Source organism: Natrix helvetica (genome assembly GCF_964273705.1).
Source record: "Natrix helvetica genome assembly, chromosome: 5".
Lineage (NCBI taxonomy): Eukaryota > Metazoa > Chordata > Lepidosauria > Squamata > Natricidae > Natrix > Natrix helvetica.
In genome coordinates, this window is record NC_138551.1 from 27,608,892 (window position 1) to 27,629,482 (window position 20,591).

General features: G+C 38.5%; 1 protein-coding gene across 4 annotated transcripts in view; it reads left to right on the forward strand.

Annotated features, from left to right (window-relative positions):
* The window catches only part of PLCH1 (phospholipase C eta 1), a 136,204-nt gene extending 116,595 nt beyond the window's left edge, over positions 1-19,609 (forward strand). The window contains exons 18-23 of one of the 4 annotated variants that reach the window (XM_081955607.1): positions 2,730-2,814; positions 5,835-5,981; positions 6,211-6,290; positions 10,805-10,864; positions 11,431-11,797; positions 15,244-19,609. In XM_081955607.1, the coding sequence (XP_081811733.1) occupies positions 2,730-2,814; positions 5,835-5,981; positions 6,211-6,290; positions 10,805-10,864; positions 11,431-11,797; positions 15,244-17,273 (2,769 nt within the window). In that variant the 3' untranslated portion in view covers positions 17,274-19,609. The remainder of the gene's footprint in view (positions 1-2,729; positions 2,815-5,834; positions 5,982-6,210; positions 6,291-10,804; positions 10,865-11,430; positions 11,798-15,243) is intronic. The other 3 variants (XM_081955604.1, XM_081955605.1, XM_081955606.1) reach the window with 3 other exon arrangements.
* Positions 19,610-20,591: the final 982 nt, after the last annotated feature.

Consider the following 20,591-nt stretch of genomic DNA (forward strand, 5'->3'; position numbering starts at 1 on the left):
GAAAAACAAAGCTTTGTTTTCCAATTAGAGTGGCAGTGTTTATAAATTGGACAATGACACAATACCAAGAAGAAACCATAACATTACAACAGATTATGTTTGAAATTCAAAAATTATTAGAAACATCAGAGAGAATTGAGAAGAAATTAGAAAATATAGATGGTAACATAGCAAAATTTGATGAAATTGAAGATAGCCAGCTAATGGAAGAAGTGGAGGTTAGAGTCTCAAAAACCCAAGAGAAAAATGAACAGAGGCAAGATAACTGTAGATACTGACAGTGATGTGAGCGTGGTTGGAAATGGAAAGAATCGACCATGGAAAGGGAAGAGAGATGGAAAGGAGCTCTACTCCAGATTTCAAGGTATAGAAGGAGAAAAAAGAGAAGAATTGATGGATTTAAGGAGAGGAACTTTGGCAAAAGCACTACTGATAACCAAAGATAAGCTGATTAAAGAAGCTGATGGAGGGTTTTGAGTATTTATAAGACATGCAACAAGCAATAAGGTGCGAAGAGAAGTCCACACAAAGTTGATTAAGGAAATAACCAGAAGATTAATCCCACATAAGGCAAAAGAAATAAGACTGTACTACTACTGGAAAGACACAGGTTGAGATATGAAAACTATTAACAAAATACTAGCTAAATAGTTAAAATTAGAGCATTATGTTAAAAATGAAGTGATAATGGATATAGCTAGATAGATAATTGATGATATAATGTATACATATGGATTGGTTTGACAAAAGAAAATTTGGTATAAATTTTTAAATGGTGACCATGAAAAGAAGTTTAGAAATTTTGTTATGTATGTAAGCCTATAATATTGAAATTGGATTGATCATGCATATAGTTAGATAAATAATTGATAATGATATAATGTCTACATATATATTGGTTCAACAAGAGGAAATTTGGTATAAATTTTAAATGGTGACCATGAAAGGAAGTTTTGAAACTTAATTATGTATGAAAGCCTATAATATTTAATTTGGATATAAATTGTAAACAGTGATTGAGAAAGGAGGTTTAGAAACTTTGTTATCAAACATAATTAATTTTTATTTAGAATGTTTCACAAAGATAGAATGTTGTTGGATGATATTGAAAATAGACAATGGAATGCCATTATGTGGTTTTGCTTTGAATTTTGGAGTATTTGTTATAAAGGGATGTTAAAACAACTATAGTCATATGAAGGATGAGGTATGATGATAGTAATATATATAAATATATTTGATGTAAAATGCATAATTTGATATGGATTTTAGGTGATGACTGTGGAAGGGATGCACAAAAGTTCTTTGTAACCAATTGACACACTTTTTATAATTTGCAGTGGAATATGTTTTATGGTGTTTGTTGTCCATTATAATTTGTAATGGAATATGTTTTTATGGTGTTTGCGTTTATTCAAAAATTAAAAAAAATATTTAAAAAACCCAAACACCAGTAATATGACATACATCTGAATTTATGTCATTTAAAGCTCTTTCTTAATTTATAATAAATTTCTTGCTAGTGTATTCTTGCTAAAAATGAATTCTAAAATATACTTTGCATTTCATATTAATAATTTAGGTGCACACATAATAAAAACACATTATAGCTTGGAAGTTTGCAAGATTTAATTCGTGATTTTTATAGTTGAATAATTTTCTTAATGCAAAGGGAAATTATTTGGTTTAAGTATAAACGACACATAATTATTGAACATTATTTTGCTTTTTAATTGTTTTTGGGTTTGTAACTATGTTTATTTTCATTCTTCCTGCTGATTTAAATAATAGTAACCTAAAGAAAGGAGAATTAATTTATTAATAAACAATCCTTTATTCAGAAATATATGTGAGACTTAAATAGGATTTAGGTAAACATTTTAAAAATTGTTTTTATAATAAAAGTTCAGTCAGAAAATAAAAAAAATTACAAGTAATTTTTGTGGGAGAGGTTTTTTTTAAAAGCAAAGCTTATGATCCAAGAGACAATTATTGGAAACACTGTTGGACTGAAATAAAAAGCTTTAGTTAATTTGTCAGTTTAATTGACCCTGATACTTTAATTGTTCCATGTTTCTAGAACCAGATTTTATTAGTACAATTTTTCCAGCTATTTAGTATGCCATGATAATCACGTAATAATGCTAATAATGCTATATTTGCATCCGCAAAGAAATCCCTTGTACTAAATCCAAAATGGACTATTTCAGCTTGGCAGTTGCTTTGCAAGTTGTCAAGGTAACATTTTTCTTCAATAAATCTAATTTCAAGTTTTTTAAATGGTCCTATCAGAAATGTAAAGCAAGGGAAAGAGACCATAATTACAAGTCCCATCATTATTGATTTTAATCATGTTAACAAAAGCTGATTTTACTCTACCAACATTTAAATGGGTGTTTCCCATACCTAAAGTAAACCACATATTCAAAACTGTGATTACAGCTTTCTCAATATCGTGAACTTATATTTGTCTGAATAAAATCTATGCTTGCTTCAAAACATCTAGTTAACAAAATTGCAGCGGATGGTTCTCATTTCATCATCTAAATCAAAATTCAACATTTACTATGAATGTCTGAGCTGTGATATAGTATCACTATAATCTAATGCAGTAGTTTACTCTGTCTTTAAAATCTGTGGGTGCAATATAAGAAAGATGGGATATTTACTTTAGATATTTATGAACAGGTCTCAAGCAGATTTTGTGTTTCTAAAAATGTCTCAAGCAGATAATCGATCCATTTGTTGAAGTTGAAATTATTGGGTTACCAGCTGATTGTTGCAAAGACCAGACCAGAGTTGTAGACGATAATGGTAAGAGGTACATCTTACAGATTTTCAGTTTCTCACCAAAAACTCTGTCAACAAAATCCAGCCATTTTGCTTTTCAGTTTTGATGTCATAATCTTGTCAGGGTTCCAAATAGCATCCAAAATTAAATCAGAGCCCAAGGCAAAGTATTGCTCAAAGTTCCAATTTATTAAGAGAGCCATGTTGGCTTATTTGGGAAAACAAGAATCTGAAAGTTTCCTGGTTTTCCCCACCCAGTTGTAAGTTCATGATCACACCCTCAAATCCATCACATGGTCCAATCTTCCACTGCCATGCTGGCAGTTCCAACCATCCAGTTCTGGTCAGAGTGCAGAGACAAAGGAAGACCTTGGCTTTTTAGAAAGGAATTTAATTTTGGCTACATAGCATTTAACTCCGTACAATCTCTCCTCCCATTTTCCCACAATAGAAGAAGCATAGTAGAAGAATAGAAAGTATGGCAGGCCAAAGATCCAAAGGGAATATGGCTGCAGGCCTGACAGATCTCTTGGCACACTGATATCTATAAATGAGGCCTAAGGGCTGCCAAAGGGTGCTCACCCATATTTTAAAATAGAAGGTTTAGAACAGGTTGTCAAACTCAAGGCCTGAGGGTCAGATCCAGCCTACAAGGTGTTTAGATCTGGCCCATGGAGCACCTGGAAACAGTGAAGGACCAGCCTGCGGCACCTCTGCAAGTGAAAATTGGCTCCTGAGCTCTGTTTCCAGCTGTGGTAGACTTCTGCAACCCTCTGCCAGTGAAAACAGAGGCCCTCCGAGCTCCATTTTCACCACCAGAGGGTTGCAGGAGGTTTTGTAGCCAGAAATGGAGCTCGGGAGCCTGTTTTTGCTGACAGGGCACTCTGACTGCCACAGGCGTCCCTGACATGAGTGACATCAAGCAGACCATGCCCACTCTGGCCACCATCCCCTGAGATCAAACACAACCCTGATGCGGCCCTCAATGAAATCGAGTTTGACATTCCTGGTTTAGAACAAGTACAGGAAGGAAGAGGGAATATTTAAATATTAGTTCTCAAAGCAGGATACATTTATCAGAGAAAAGACACTGGTTAAAAATGGTCTTTCAGTTAGCAATAGCACTTAGACTTATATACTGCTTCAAAGTGCTTTACAGCCCTCTCTAAGTGGTTTAGAGAGTCAGTCTATTGCCCCAACAATCTGGGTCCTCATTTTACCGAACTTGGAAGGATGGAAGGCTGAGTCAACCTTGAGCCTGGTGAGATTTGATCTGCCAAACTGCTGGCGGCCGGTGATCAGCAGAAGTAGCCTGCAGTACTACACTCTAACCACTGTGCCACCATGGCTAGGTATGGCATGGAATTAGGGTATGGAATGGCCTTATTTCCCAGCCTAGCTCCCTCTTCTTTGCCATCTGTTCTGGGACTGAAGCTGCAGGGATTCTGACTTGAAAGTTTCAGTTCTAGAAACTTTGATCTTGATGGATTAGGCTGTATCTTAGACCTGATAATAATGTGGGAGGTTGAATGCTATTAGATAAATGAGTGGAACAGTTGGTCAGTGGGTCAAAATTCAGCCAGTGGGGTTAATGGAATGCTGAGATAATGCATTTGGCTTGTCATTCCTTCTTGGTGTTGGAAGCAAAGCATGAATGTATTTGATTACATACTTAGCCAAGTACAGTGGTCGGCAAGCCGCGGCTCGCGAGCCACATGTGGCTCTTTACACACTTTAATGCGGCTCTTCTGTGTGCCGGGCGCCCGCTCCCCTCCCTCCTCTCGGGCACTTCAAAACAAGCGCCCCTTTCCCTTTTTTATTTTCGACTCACAATGATTAGGGAGGATCCTGAAGTCGGGCGGGGATGAGAAGCGAGGAGGCAGAAAAAGAAACGGAGGCTAAGGAGCTTCCCCTCCGCCCCCTCCCAGCAAAAATCTAACCGGGGAGCCGGGCGGGCAGTAGCAAATTAGCCGATCACGCCGCGTGATCGGTTAATTTGCTACTGCCCGCCCGGCTCCCCAGTTAGATTTTTGCTGGGAGGGGGCGGGGGGGGGAAGCTCCTTGGCCTCCGTCTCTTTTTCTGCCTCCTCGCTTCTTGGGGCTCCACCAATGGGGGAGCAAGGCCCGCCCAGCGCCAGGCTTTGGGCTAACACAGAGGTCTGCAAAGTTGGCTGCTTTAAGACTGGTGGACTTCAATTCTCAGAATTCTGGGAGTTGAAGTCCACCAGTCTTAAGAGCCAATTTTGCAGATCCCTGGGCTAATATGATTGATGCCCTTGGTGGACTTCAATTCTCAGAATTCTGGGAGTTGAAGTCCACAAGTCTTCAAGCTGTCAGATTTGAAGACCCTGGGTTTTTTTTCTAAAGGGTTAGGGGTGCAAGGGTCTTGCAACTTGACAGCTTTAAGACTTGCATGCTTCAATGCCAGAGTTTCTGAGCCAACATGACTGGAGGAGGAATTCTGGGAGTTGAAGTCCACAAGTCTTAAAGCTGTCAGGTTTGAAGACCCCTTGGGGTTTTTTTCCTAAAGGGTTAGGGATGCAAGGATCTTGTAACTTGACAGCTTTAAGACTTGCGTGCTTCAAATGCCAGAGTTTATTGAAACTAAAAACAGTGTACCATCCTATGTATTTTCGGTTTTAAAAATGTGGCTCTCAAAATAAATTTCAATCGTGGTTTTGGCGAGATTTGGCTCAGTTGAAAAAAAAGGTTGCCCACCACTGGCCAAGTACAATGCTTAGGATTTTTTTAAAAAGTTAATATAATGATATATAATTAATTTAATTTAAAATAAGTAAGCTTGTTTACATATAGTATGATTGTGTATGCAAGTGATTTAAATTAAAATAACCTAAAGCAGAAATACTTTTATTTTATGTCATAAGGTTTTATCTATTTGTACACAATCAGTTCTTCATTAAATAAAATTCCTCTTAGATTTCGCACATAGATGACTTGTAAATTGATCTGTAAATCAAAAATAACACATATTCTTTCCGATTAATGCTACCCTAACATTTGCTAAAATATTTTGCTCCTCACAGGATTCAACCCTGTTTGGGAAGAAAGCCTGACTTTCACTATCCACATGCCTGAAATAGCTTTGGTCCGATTTCTAGTTTGGGATCATGACCCCATTGGCCGAGATTTTGTGGGGCAAAGAACTGTGGCTTTTAGCAGCTTGATGCCTGGTGAGTCCATTGGCTTTTCTTTCTTTTCTTTAGCTGCTTCACTGGCAGCTAAATGAATATGTTTTGATGTCATGATCTCTTGACACATTGAGGTCTAGAAATGAGGGCTAAGGGCTGCCAAAGGGTGCTTTAAAACAGAAGGTTTAGAACAAGTATGGGAGGGAAGAGGATAGTATCTTAACTATGAAATATACCATTTAATATTATTGATGATGTTCACCTTCACCAGGTTATCGTCATGTTTACTTAGAAGGACTGACTGAAGCATCAATTTTTGTTCATGTAACCATCAATGAAATTTATGGAAAGGTAAGAGATGAATATTCAGTTCTATGTACTGAACAGTTAAGATTGACATTAGTATTTGATAATGAAAAGCAGCTGTTGATTAACCATAGATTTAAGCTACAACTTCAGCCTTCTGGTTTCAAAGTGCAAATGTCTGAATAATGTTCAGGTTTTGACTGAGTTTTTTTTTGTACTTAAGATACATTTGCTTTCATTTAGTGCCATATATCCAGATATATTGGCACTCCTAATATTTCTGGAGGGCATCAGACTTAAGTTTCAAAACCACGAATTGTGATGTGTGCTTATAATGGAAGTAAATGACTTTAATTGCATCTTAATAGATGCTACTTTCCTTAGATATGAAATACTTTATTATTTTGCTGCTGGGCAAATAACTGTGCCCAAATATTTATGAGAACATTCCTTTACTAGCTACTTTTTCTTATCACACCCATCTATTTATTTAAAAAGTTAAACTGACAACCACCACCACCACCCATTTTGGGATTAATAAGCAAAATTAGGGGAGGCTAATTTTAATAACGGGTGATTTCTCACTGAACTGCAAAAATACTTCTTCAATGAAATTTGTTTCTTTTACTGGCAATTGCTTTGGGCTGAGTTTGAATCAATTTTAAAGCAAAGCTGCTGCTGTTCTCTTATGTTTCTGAATTTGGAAAATTTTAAAACTTAGTTTAAGTTTTAAAATGGCAAATAGTTTATTTTTTGCAAACTGCTTTTTCTCAATTTCTGTTATGGAAGAATGTTTTAGTTGCTTAGGGGCCATAGAGCAATAGAAAGGCTCATTTCATATCATGCTGATAGTCTTATGTTCAATTTTTGGCATTTCTAAGTGAGCTACAAAAAACTCCCATCTGAATCTGAGTAAGGTTCTACATTTAGGCAACAAAAGCGAAATGCACAGGTACAGTATAGGTGGTACCTTGCTCAATAGTGGTAACTGTGAAAGGGATCTTGGAGTCCTAGTGGACAACCATTTAAATATGAGCCAGAAGTGTGCAGCAGCTGCCAAAAAAGCCAACACAGTTCTAGGCTGCATAAATAGAGGGATAGAATCAAGATCACGTGAAGTGTTAATACCACTTTATAATGCCTTGGTAAGGCCACACTTGGAATACTGCATTCAGTTTTGGTCGCCACGATGTAGAAAAGATGTGGAGAGTGCAGAGAAGAGCAACAAAGATGATTAGGGGGCTGGAGAATAAAACATATGAAGAACGGTTGCAGGAACTGGGTATGTTTAGTTTAAGAGAAAGAAGGACTAGGGGAGACATGATAGCAGTGTTCCAATATCTCAGGGGTTAAAGAAGAGGGAGTCAAACTATTTTCCAAGGCACTTGAAGGTAGAACAAGAAGCAATGAGTGGAAACTAATCAAAGAGAGAAGCAACTGAGGAGAAACTTCCTGGCAGTTAGAACAATTAATCAGTGGAAGAGCTTGCCTCCAGAAGTTGTGAATGCCCCAACACTGGAAGTCTTTAAGAAGATGTTGGATAGCCATTTGTCTGAAATGGTATAGGGCAGTGATGGCGAACCTATGGCACGCGTGCCAGAGGTGGCACGCGGAGCCATTTGTCAGGGCACGCGAGGCGCTGCCCTGTCAGCTGGCCAGTCACTTCCGGTTTGATCGGAGGGTTGTTTTGAGCGCTCCGAAGGCTTCAGGGAAGCCTCCGGACGGTCTCTGAAGCCTCTGGAGGGCCTCTGGAGGGCCTCCGGAGGGGGGGCGGGGGAGGTTCTTTTCGCCCTCCCCAGGCTCCTATAAAGCCTCTGGAGCCTGGGGAGGGCGAAAAAAACATATAAGGGGGGGGGGAGCACCTGTAGTGCGTGCATGCTCACTGGGGGGGTCGTGTATTGCATTATGGGTGCGGCACGCCTGCACACGACCCCCCTGCGCTCCCCCCACTTGTGGCACGCGAGCCAAAAAAGGTTCACCATCTCTAGTATAGGGTTTCCTGCCTAGGCAGGGGTTTGGACTAGAAGACCTCCAAGGTCCCTTCCAACTCTACTATTGTATTGTATTGTATTGTATTGAAACACTGGTCAGTTGAGGGCATTAGTCTGCAAATAAGGAATTGAAATGACTTTGATATTTTCTGTGTCCTCGGCAACAATATTTAAGGTACTTGAGTTGCTATCATTGCCAAGCAGTTGCAAGCAATTGTATTTATGAAAGACAGTATAAACTATTCATCCTCTTTGCTGACTATATTAAGGAAAGTTCAGTAATTCTAAACTCTGCTTTATTGTTAAAGATGACAGCCTAGGAAAATCTCAGACTAGAGGTTCACGGGCTGTAAATCAAAGTGAACTTAAGGATTGTGTGTCACATTTTCTTGGGTGCAGCCACAAAAAGATTGGATCTTTATTACTTATTAAATGGATTCAGCTGATCCTAACTGTGGGTTCAGTAAAAGGTTACCATTGTATCTGAATTCAAACTATGTTTTGGGAATAACCCACTTTTTCCATTTAGCTTCATGATCTTGATGCCGAAATATGCAGTTTTAATTGTTCCAAGCAACTTTACTTTTAGTGATTCAAGAGGGAAGAAGAACCAGAGGTTCTCTAGTCTCTTGTGGTAATAAATGTACCACATTTCAGCCAATTTCAGTTTCATAAACCAACAAAAAATACTTTCAAGCATTGCAAAAGAGGCCCTCTCCAATTTGATAAAATCAGATTTTGCACAGTACATTTTCTAGGATGCACTCATTAATCCATTTTACATCATGGGACTCCTTGCTTCATTGAACAGCCTAATTCACTGAATTAACTCCCTGCTGATGTTATAACCATTGCCCTCCTTTTCCTTGTTTCTCCCTTATCTGCTAAAAAATTGGAGGGAGAACTCATGGTTTCTTGTTTTGAAGAGCTTTTCTTCCTTTTGCTTGGTGCACCTCCCTGTTATCCATGAATCTAGAACTCTGATTCTTGACTTGGATCATTATTCAAAGAAGTACAAAATAGATGGGTATTTTAAGCCTGGGGAAATATTCAGAAATCTTCTCCCCTGAAGCTGTTGTGGCTTGCCAGTGGCCAGCAGAGCTGGCAGCAGAGTCAGACTGTGAGGAGGTTGGGAAGGAACATGGGCCAATCCTGGAGTCTGGGGAAGGCTCTGATGAGGGCTCTGTGTCAGAGGCAGAGAGCCGTATGCCAGTTATCAGCTGTTGTCAGAGTCAGACAGCAGTGAGGCAGACGAACAGCTGGAGCCTGTTCCCAGTATGAGCATGTGCAGAGTTGCCAGACAAAGGGAACAACTAAAGAGCAGGGTAGATTTGGGAGTAAGGCCAGACGATGAATGGCCCTCCCAGAGGTAATAAAAGAGGCGTGAAAGGGGAGTGGAGTGTGCAGGAGACAATTCGTTCGCTAATTGGTTCGTGACTCTCTGAGACTCCTTGCCAAGTTCTGCAGGTATTGGCCTGTCAGCTCTCCAAGCCATAAATCCTCCTTTGAAAGTCTTTGCCAGCTGTGAATGAGCAGAATTCACTGTAAATTAATAAAAGAGGTTTTTGCCGGGACAAGGAGTTTGTTTCATGCTCTTGGGAAGCCTTAGTCAGAAGCCTCTCATTCTCTGTTCTGGGTACAGAGATTAGCCAGATAACTTTGTAAGCCTTTGAAGTGCTACCCATTAGCTATTAACAGCCATGTCAAGGATTGCTAGGGATGTAGCTACTTTGCAAAGGAATCTCTGACTTGGTCCTTCATGAGTTGTTGCCTTTATTTTCTGGCAGCGATTTGCAGAGGTGGGAGAGAAAGAGAGCCATTTAACGTATTTTTCTTTAAGGGAAATTTCCCCCAGGAAGTAGAAATCTTAATAGCAAGGCTGTACAGGTAGTCCTCAATTTATGACCACAATTGAGCCCAAAATTTCTGTTGCTAAGTGAGACATTTGTTAAGTGAGCTTTTTTCTCCCCATTTTACGTATTTCCTTCCCAGGGTTGTTAAGTGAAGCACTGCAGTTGTTAAGTTAGCAACCTGGTTGTTAAGCGAATGTGGCTTCCCCGTTGGCTTTGCTTGTCCGAAGGTTGCAAAAGGAGATTGCATAGTCCTGGGACACTGCAACCATTGTAAATATGAGTCGGTTGACAAGCATCTGAATTTTGAGTGCATGGCCACAGCGATGCCGCAATGGTCATAAGTGTGAAAAATGATCATAAGTGCCGTTGTAATTTTGAATAGTTACCAAATGAACTTAGTTAGGACTACCTGTATTAGCTTAGTTCAGGGGTGTCCAAACTTGGCAACTTTAAGACTTGTGGACTTCAACTCCCAGAATTCCCCAGCCAGCTCTGCTGGCTGGGGAATTCTGGAAATTGAAGTCCACAAGTCTTAAAGTTGCCAAGTTTGGACACCCCTGGCTTAGTTGTTACATTCAGCTGGACTTGTCCATTTGAAGGAAACAGTGGAATGTCAATAATAATTTACTCTAACATATGTATTTTCTTGGGATTCAGATAAAGAAATTGAGTTCGACGTTTCTGCTTTTTTTTTTTTTTTTTTTTTGCCTTTCAGTGGAGTCCTTTAATCCTCAATCCCAGTTATACTATCATGCATTTTCTAGGAGCCACAAAGGTAGCTTTTAATTTAGCATGCAATTTTGCACTGGCTGGGTGCCTTCCCCCCCCCCCCCCGCCACTCCCTTTTTGGAGGCTTTCTGAATCGCATGATCTCTTACTGCCCTAGTGCTTGATTTCTCGTCATGCATTTGAAAGTTTGTGCTGCTGCTTTGAAGGTCCCGTGTGATAAAAATACATGCTTTGGGGCCAGGCTAGCTTCTCACCCAAGGAAATGTCTTGCGAGCTTGTCATATGCAATTAGGATGTGTCTTGTAAAACCTCTTTTGCTTCAAGGCAGGCTGCCTCTTTTTTTCTTATACATGCATGAACTCATGGCGAGCGTCACCATTTTTTGATCAGCTAGATGTGGATTTGCTTCAATTGATGGCTTTCCTTGATTTGCCTGGGATTTTCTTATCAGTCACTGCTCAGATATTCTTATCGGTCACTGCTCAGATAATGTGTGCAAATACAGCAATGTAGAAGTTCCTTTATGTAAAACAGGCCATTCTCCCCACGCCCCCTGGGCAAATCTCTACATCTGATCTCCTCCCCCATTTTCTTTTTCTTTTTTTTTTCCAGAACAAGCAACTAATAGGACTCCGAGGGCTTTTTAATAGGAACTCCAAACATAATTCAGTGGAAAACAGCAGTAATTATATCCGAAAACGGTCACTTGGGGACCGAATCCTTCGACGCACAGCCAGCGCTCCAGCAAAGGCCAGGAAAAAAAGCAAAATGGGCTTTCAAGAGACCACTGACCTTAAGGAAAGTGTATCTGATACGCTGGACTTGAAAGAGAAGGAAGGTGATTTCAGGCAAACAAGCAGAAGTGTACAATTGCGCCCCATCTCCATGCCAGTTGGAAAATATCTCCTGGCAGGATTGCCACCACTAGACCAGGATGCTAGCAGAGTTGTTGAAGTTACGAAAAGTGAAAGTACATCTGGTGAGTTCCCACTATGAGGCTTTCAGGATAATAATTTTGAGACATTTTGATCTTTTGATCAAGTCAGTTCTGTGCTTGTTGCTTGAAAATTAGTTGTACAGACAGATAAACAGTGTATACCTAACAGGCTATTTCCTTTTGAAACAAGGCACGTTGCCCAGAAAAGTGGTGAGTAGCAAGCAAATCTAAATTAAATTCAAGATAGGAATGGAAATCTCACTAATTCTAATTCACAACAACTTTTTTTATTGTACCTCGCCATACTTTTCTGTCCTTGCAAACCATCTTTGTTTCCACTATATCAATTCATTGCTTTTTGTTCTGTAAACCTCTTACCTCTCTCTTTTTGAAAGTCTCATTAACTCCATGCAATCACTACAATCTTCATCTTCTCCTTTGTCTTAGTACTCACTCTTTCATATATTTGTTTTTAAATATGATCCTCATTCATTCTCTCTATATAACCAAATTGCCTAATGGCACATTTTCCATATTAGTCCTTCTTTTTTCTAATCAATACACATTCATTCATTAACTACCGTATTTTTCGGAGTATAAGACACACCAGAGTATAAGACACACCAAGGGTTTGAAGAGGCAAATTTTAAAAAAAGTAGGTAGGTATAGAGAGATAAGGGATAGACAGGGACAGAAAGAGAGAGAAATACAGTAGGTAGGTAGGGAGAGAGATAGTAGTTAGGTAGGTAGGTAGGTAGAGGGATAGAGAGAGAGAAATAGAAAGAGATAGAGAGAAATACAATAGATAGGTGTCTGTGTGTGTGTGTATATATATATGTTGTATTTGTACTGATAAATAAATAAAGGGAGACTAGTATAGATCTATTTCGAGCTAATTAGCTCTTATCAGCTAGCCATACCCTTACTGGGATTTGAACCCGGGCTGTATATATCTTAGGCAGGAGTCTTAGCCACTAAGCCATGGCCTCTCTTCCTTATCAGTTGAGCTGTATATGTGTATGTGTATGTGTATGTGTATGTGTATGTATGTATGTATGTATGTATGTATGTATGTATGTATGTATGTATGTATATATATATATATATATATATATATATATATATATATATATATATATATATATATATATATATATATATATAGAGAGAGAGAGAGAGAGAGAGAATACAGTAGATAGGTAGGGAGAGAGAGAGTAGGTAGGTAGGTAGATAAAGGGATAAAGAGAGAGAGAAATAAAGAGAGACAGAGAAATACAGTAGGTAGGTAGGGAGAGAGAAAGTGTGTAGGTAGGTAGGTAGAGGGATAGAGAGAGAGAAATAGAGATAGAGAGAAATACAGTAGATAGGTAGGTGTTTCGGCTGGCACAGCACTTGATCAACGTAATTCCCATCAATCAGCTAAAGAGCTTTCCAAAAGGGGGAAAAAAGTTTTTGCACTCTGCAAACCTCCCAAAAACAGCCCATTTTTCACGAAAACGGGTCCATTTTTTCAAAAAAAAAGAGAGGCATGAATAGACTTGGGGGGGGGGCTTGCAGAGTGCTCCTCGGATGATGGGGGGCCAAACACGAGCAAAAAACGGACTGTTTGTCAAAAAAAATGCATGCATAGCCTTATGGAGGCTTATAGAGTGCTACTGGGGGCTGTGGGGGAAAAACGGCCCATTTTTTCTCATTTGTGCCCTCCCCAGCCTCCACAAGTTCTCTGAAAGCCTCCATAAGGGTGTGCATGGCCATTTTGGTGACAGGGCGGGGCTTCGGGAGGCAAAAAATGCTGTTTTCAATGTATAAGATACACCCAGATTTTCAGCCTCTTTTTTGAGGAAAAAAGGTGCATCTTATACTCCGAAAAATACGGTACTCATTCTCGAATTCACCTTGTTTTGTTTTAACATCTTAAATATGCCATTTCCACTGCATTCAACTTGTTTTTATATCCCTACTGCCATATCTAACTCTCAATTCCATATAAAATAATGGACAGAAGTATGCTGCACATAACTCCATTATCCACTACCATCCATTATCTTTTTACCAGCATTTGTATGTCTTAAAATGTTTCTATTTCCCCATCTTTACTAAACATTCTCCCAAAGTATACAAATTCATCTACCTGCTCCAATTTTTTTCCTTCATATACTTAAACAACTTGCAATTGTTCCTCCATTTTACGTGTCAATTGTAGCTTTGTTGGTCAATATTAATTTTCGGGATCCATATTTCTTTTTGCATTATATACTGTAATCTGGCTAATATTCACTGCAAATCATTCAAAGTGTCAGCCAATAACATGGTCATCTGCATATACATTTGCAGCTCTCGGCAACATCCCTCTGTTTTTACTACAAACACTAGGTTTTTCATGTGTTGAGGTCAAACCTTCAATAGAAGAAGCAGCTTGGGTAACCACAAGCATTCATTGCAGATTAATCCATCAATGCTTTAAACAGTCAAGGAATGTCATAAATTCTTGTCTTATTCTCTGCTCAGTGTTGAATCAATGTTTTATTCTCACACGTTTTACTTCCATCATGGATTGCTTTTGTCACAGCAATAAACTTTCTCCTCTGTATTAATACCAAGTATTTTGTAATTCACAATGGTTATAAAGAGCAGTCTGCTTTATAACCTTGAAAGTCTAGACCAGTGATGGTCAACCTTTTCAGCATCAAGTGCCAAAACTGGAGTGCACGCACATGCACCAGAGTGCAGAACCCGGAAGAAAGCAGCTGGCCAGTGTGTATGCGTGCAGTGGCCAGCTGCACTTCTGGGTTCCGGCACGTGCATGCCCATGGACACGAAGACCAGCTGGCTGGCATGCATGCATGCAACGGAACCCGTAAAAGCAGCTGCCGATGGTGCACATGCCCACAGAGAGGGTTCTGCATGCCAGCTCTGGCATGCGTGCCATAGGTTCGCCATAATGGGTTTAGACTATATTTTAAATCATATTAGAGGTAAAGGGAAAAAGACAATATTTGTACATTATTAGCAATACAGGAATTTTGCTAATGCACAGAGTGCAAGTTTGGGGTGTGTAATTCAAGAGTTCTGATAAATATGCCTCTTGTTGCAGATGGTGTTTTAACAGAGCTATTTTATTCTGTCTTTGTTTGTCATGCTCCTTTATAGTACAAATCTGAATAGGAATACAGCTGAAGGTAATTCCACATGTCTAGATTATGATACCTCATTGACTTTCTTTATACAAATATTACATCATGATTGTAGTGATGTAATAAAGCATTGAAGAAAAACTTCAGTGAAATGCCTCCCCACTGTATATTTTTTCCATTTCTTCACATCACATGGATAATTTATAGTAAATACACACTCACAAAATTAATTTCTTTTTCACACTGTGACTGATTTTACATTCTCCATTTCTCTGTGGATAAACTAATCTTAAGCAAGTAAGATAATATTTATAACCAAATTTTTGTTTTTGTTTTCTGTTTGAATTGATTCAGCAGAAAGCCGAAATGATACAAGTGAGGATTGTTCAAATGCGAAGAAAACCATCACCTCTTCTGAGAAAAATCCATCTTTTACATACCTCCTTAAGAACGATGTACCCAAGTCTAGTACATGTGATACCCTTTGTCCTGATGAAAAAGGAGAAAGCCTAAACTTTGCAATTGGGATAGCTGAAACCTATTTCTCCACTGAGTATTGGAAAAGTAATCTTCCCAATGAATTTGTACATGTAAAGGAAGACATTGAAAGAAAAAAACAGGAAGACATAGGCCGCATGGATCGAAAGGCATTGGAGATAACTGAACTTTGCAAAGAAAAGCGGAAAATAGCAAATGAAAAAGCTAATATGGAATCCCACCCAATATTAAATACAACAATAACTAATGTGTGTAGCTTTAATGGTACACCAGCTATCCCAGATAGTGACATTTCTTGTCTGATTAATGAGGTTTCTCTAGCTGACGAGAGAGAAAGGGATACATCTATCTCGAAGCTGATAGAACAAGTTGATGTCACAAGTGACCAAACTGATTTAACTCTTGTTTCAAGTCCCTCTGATATTAATAAAGAGAACAATAATCTAAAGTTCATACATCTACCATGTACATCATTGGATGAACCAAGCATCATTTTGGATGATAAGTCCTTAAACTTAAAATTAGCTGGATCTGCTTGTTCAACTGGTTCAAGAGCAGAAAATACCATAATATCCACCCCTAAGACAACAGGGTATTCTATGTACACAATTATTCATGAGGCTTCTCTTTCTCCAGTTTCTCAGTCTGTATTCACGGATAGATCTGTTTGCAAAGATACAGCCGAGGGTGCAGAAGACAGTTGCTTAAATCAGGGTGCTAAACACACTTCCTGTATTTCATCTGTCACCATGCAAAAAGCAAACCCTAAAAAAAAATGTAGAACAAGCTGGGAATTTCTCGGCAATAGCAACTCCTATACTTCTGACATACAGAATACCATAGTTGTTCCAGTCACCTGTGCAAATTCTACAGGTAGTAGCCTAATGGAAATTGATGGGGAATTACAAGATCTCTTGATAACTGCTTTTGAATATAAAATAGAAGATATGAGCCAAGTTGCTTCTCCTCTGAAACTTAAGCATAGTCAGGATACGTTATACTATAACAAAACTATATGTGAACCCCTAAAGAGCATGGACTTTCCTAGTGAAAACCTAGCTGAAGATTTAAAGTTCAACAATGATAAGAACCAGTATTTTCCATACCCACGTCAGCAGAGGTTTGAACTTTTGTACAATAATTGTTTGCAAATTTCAGATGCACAAAATGAATTGTTAAACATTCCTCAATCAGCCAGCATCAATGCTGCTCTTAAGCCCAAAAATGTTCTGCCTTCACCCTTTCCTGGAGCTCAAAAGCAACAGAGCCCTTGTAAATCAAAAAGTCTTGGTGACTTAACCTCAGAAGATATCTCATGCAATTTTGAGAGCAAGTACAAATACATTAGTAGAGGTTTTATTACATCTGGTATGAGAGACAACATGGTGGCCACTCTGAAGGCCAAGAAACCATCAACTACAGACATTCTGACTGAACAACTGCGAAAACTTGTGTCTTTTGATCAAGAAGAGAGTTGCCAGTCATTTTGTTCCAAACAAAATGATGACTGCCCAAAAATGCTGGTCAGAAAACTGTCATCCAGAAGTCAGAGTAGAGTGAGAAATATTGCTAGCCGTGCCAAGGAACGACAAGAAGCCAATAAACAAAAACCTTCTAATGTTAGCAGTAATGTAACAGACATAGTCCTTCGAAATAAGCCCCCAGTACCGCCTCATATCATCAATAGGCATTCTACTGGATCTTATATAGCAAGCTATCTAGATAACTTCAACACAGATGACCTAGAACGCAGAGGGGTCCCAGAAGGTGCCTGCTCATCTTTGCATTTGGGGTACAGTGACCGGTTTTGTACAGATGACTCTCTTTTAGAGACCAAGCCAAATGAAAATGACAAACCAGAAATCTATTTTCTCCTAAGACTATAAATTGTAAAAATGTATATCTTCATTGTTTACAAGCTGTCTCCCTGAATGAAGGATTATCAGTAAGCAATGCGTCCATTAGCCTTTCAATTACTCAGATTTTTTTTTGGTATAGCTTGAATTGTGTAATTAATTAGTGTGTCCATTCTGACAAATGTTTATGTAAATAGATGTGGCAATATGTCATGTATTTGTCTTCCTTTTTGAGAATTTCTATATATTTGTTGCTTTCTACATGAAGTGAATTTTCCTGTCCAGTCTTTGCAAACTGTACACAACCAAATTTGTTACAGCTATGAAATGCTACGTTTGCTGCATTTTTGAACTTCTACAGATTTTTAGAGTAATTATCACCCATTCTATGCCCTTTCCAGATTAAATAAACTGTAAGATATCCTAAATTTAAATTTCATACCTTCTATATTTATTAGATAAATTTCCTACACTGAGGGGAACTGAACGTTCTTTCAAAAAGTGCAGAAACTTTCATTTTTACAAGTTCTGTAGTGTTTATTTTATTAACAAATTAATTTATTAATTTGTTGGATTGTGTATCCCATTTCTTCTTCTTCTGTTGCTGCTGCTTTATTTATTTCAACTAGACTCCCAAGAAATCCAGTTCTTCCCTTAATTATTTTCAGCAATACAAGTATAATTTAGTGTGATTAAGGAGTTATGTGACTTGTTTTCTCTATCATTTCTTTGTAGATATTCGATTGTTTTGATACCGCTATGTTAGAGCACAGTAAATAGTGGATATTGTCCCAAAGAATATCCTCTGGAGTGATGTAAAGATTCGTGCTTCTTTCATTGGCTGTTTAAATTAAGTGGTGCTGTGATGTCAAAGAGCTCATGAGTTCAATTGTTTTCTGTTGATAATGAGATAAAAAAAAGATCCAGCAGAGACAGTTGACAAAGTTACTTTGCAAAGCTTTGTTATGCAAGCAAACATCCCTGCTCAAACATTAAAGCAGCTGCATCCTCTAGCACAGGGGCGTCAAATTCGCTGCCTGTGGGCCAGATGTATCATGCACTGGCCACACTCACCCCTGTTTTAGCGAAGGTGAAAAAGGTCACGGTAAGTCACGTGATGACAATGTGATGCTGTGAGTTTGACACCCCAGTTCTAGCAGGTTCACATAGTAACTTTGAAGACAGACAGCAGACTACAGGGAAGTCTGAGTCGAAATGTTGTGTCTGTTGCATTTGTACCTTCAAACAACCAAATAGTGAGCATTCCGTAGGATATGGCTGCTTTATCCTTATTCGTGTTAATACTCTTGGCACAGCATGATTGAAGATTGGTGGTTTTTAAGAAGTATCTCCTTGTTCTTAAAGGACATGTTTATAACTTACAACTCTATAAAGGTATGGCTACTATTATGTGACCCACAACATAACCACCATTGCAGTTTCGGTTTAAAATTTCATGCTAATTAAATAATCTGTTCACAGATGTCAATTCAGATTAATATTACTTAATGTCCTAGGAACAGCATGCTACAAGTTCTCCCTATATTGTTCTTACCTTTAACCATATATAATGTTCCATCTGAGATAGCTATGTTTGACGTGAAGCAGAATTAGCCAAGTGTTGAAACTGGAATTTGATAACAAATTCTAGTTTCCTAATTCCTGATTTCTAGAATACTGTATGGGGAAGGATCTGTAAAAATGAATGTTATGTCGTCCCAAACTTTTCTGTGAACTGTTTCTATTTCCTTTGAACTTTTGACTTAAAGGTGAGGTTGATATATTTTTTTTGCCTTTCATGAATTTATTTTCGGTATTTGGCTATGAATGTACTTAAAATGCAGTAGCAAAGTGGTATGCAATAACATTATAACTTCACACATAGAAACAAAAAAAGCTTTATCTTGCTGTGGATTTGCGACAAGGGCTTTTTCTAGTTAATGGTAAGGGTGGAAGGAAAGTCATAGTGAAATCACCTCAATATTATGTAGCAATGTTTTAGCAGCTTCATTTGCATTGTATAATGAGAAATTTTGTTCAATGTAAAAGGTATGTACACCTCTTTTGTAATATAGGATATTATTTGTATTCACAAAAGGGAAACCTTAAATAAATTTGTAATACCCAAATATATGCTTCTGAACTATGAAATAGAGAAATGCTGCCAAGTAAATGAAGGCAGTTGTTATTTACAGACCTTTATTCATGGAAAATACTATTTCCAATTCACAAAATGGGTATTGATGTAACTTTTTGAAGTCTATTTGTGTGTGTGTGTGTGTGTGTTTGTATATTTAAATTGAAGCTTGGGAACTATTGCAATAAACTTGCATATTATTTATATTTTTAACATGTCTATGAGGCAAACTATAGTACACAAGGCAAAGTCAAGGCAGAAGACAAAAGGCAGTCCGCAGGGCAAGGCAAAAGGCACAACTCAGCTGAGGGAATGTAAGCCAAAACAAAATACTGTACTTGTTTTAAACACTAATTCTCCATGGCTTCTTCTTAAGTCAATCTACTCCAGTTGTTCTTGTGAGGAGGGCTGGGGCAACCTTTTCCTGAGTAGCCTTGCAGCCCTTCTCTGAATTTGCCTATGCTCTGCTGTCCGTGCCCTTGGATCGAGTGGGGGAGGCAGCTGTTCCTCCTTAGAGGAGATCTGCTGCCTGTCAGCACCACTGCCTGTCAGCAGCCAATCCTGCCCTGTGAGGGCAGGCAGCTCTCTATCTGGTCGACCACCTCCCCCAATGCCTGAGGGACCTGCAATAGCATCGTCCTCAGCCCCTGGCCTCTTCAAACATGCCAAAGGAGACGTGCCATTCCCATCAGATGGTCCCAATTCCAACTCTTCTTCTTCCTCCAAACCGGGCTCTGATGGAGCCATGGCAGAAAGAATATTGTTTTTGCTAAAGCAGCAGATTTGTGACTGAATCACAGACTGGGAAAACTTGCACGATAGGCAACTTCTCAATTAACAAAAAGCAAATCCCTGAAAGGCCAACTCTGAAACAATTTACTTTTGCAAAGAGGAAATTAATTAATAGAAGAACATTTATGGCTGTTTCTGGCCATTTATGGTTTAAATGGAACATTCAGTCCTACAAGACTGTAATTATGCAGATAGAATACTATTGCAATGTAGTGATTAACATATTTCCATCATTTTGTTTTAGTAGATTCTCCTTGTAAAGCACATCATGTCTATTTTCCTACCGGTAAATGCAATTTAGTTTTAGAAAATTGCAATGCATCATTGTTGATTACTATTTGTTTATTTTCTATATAAAACATTGCGGTACCATTTTTTATCATTAAAAAATAAATGATGGGCTCTAGTTCAGAAACCAA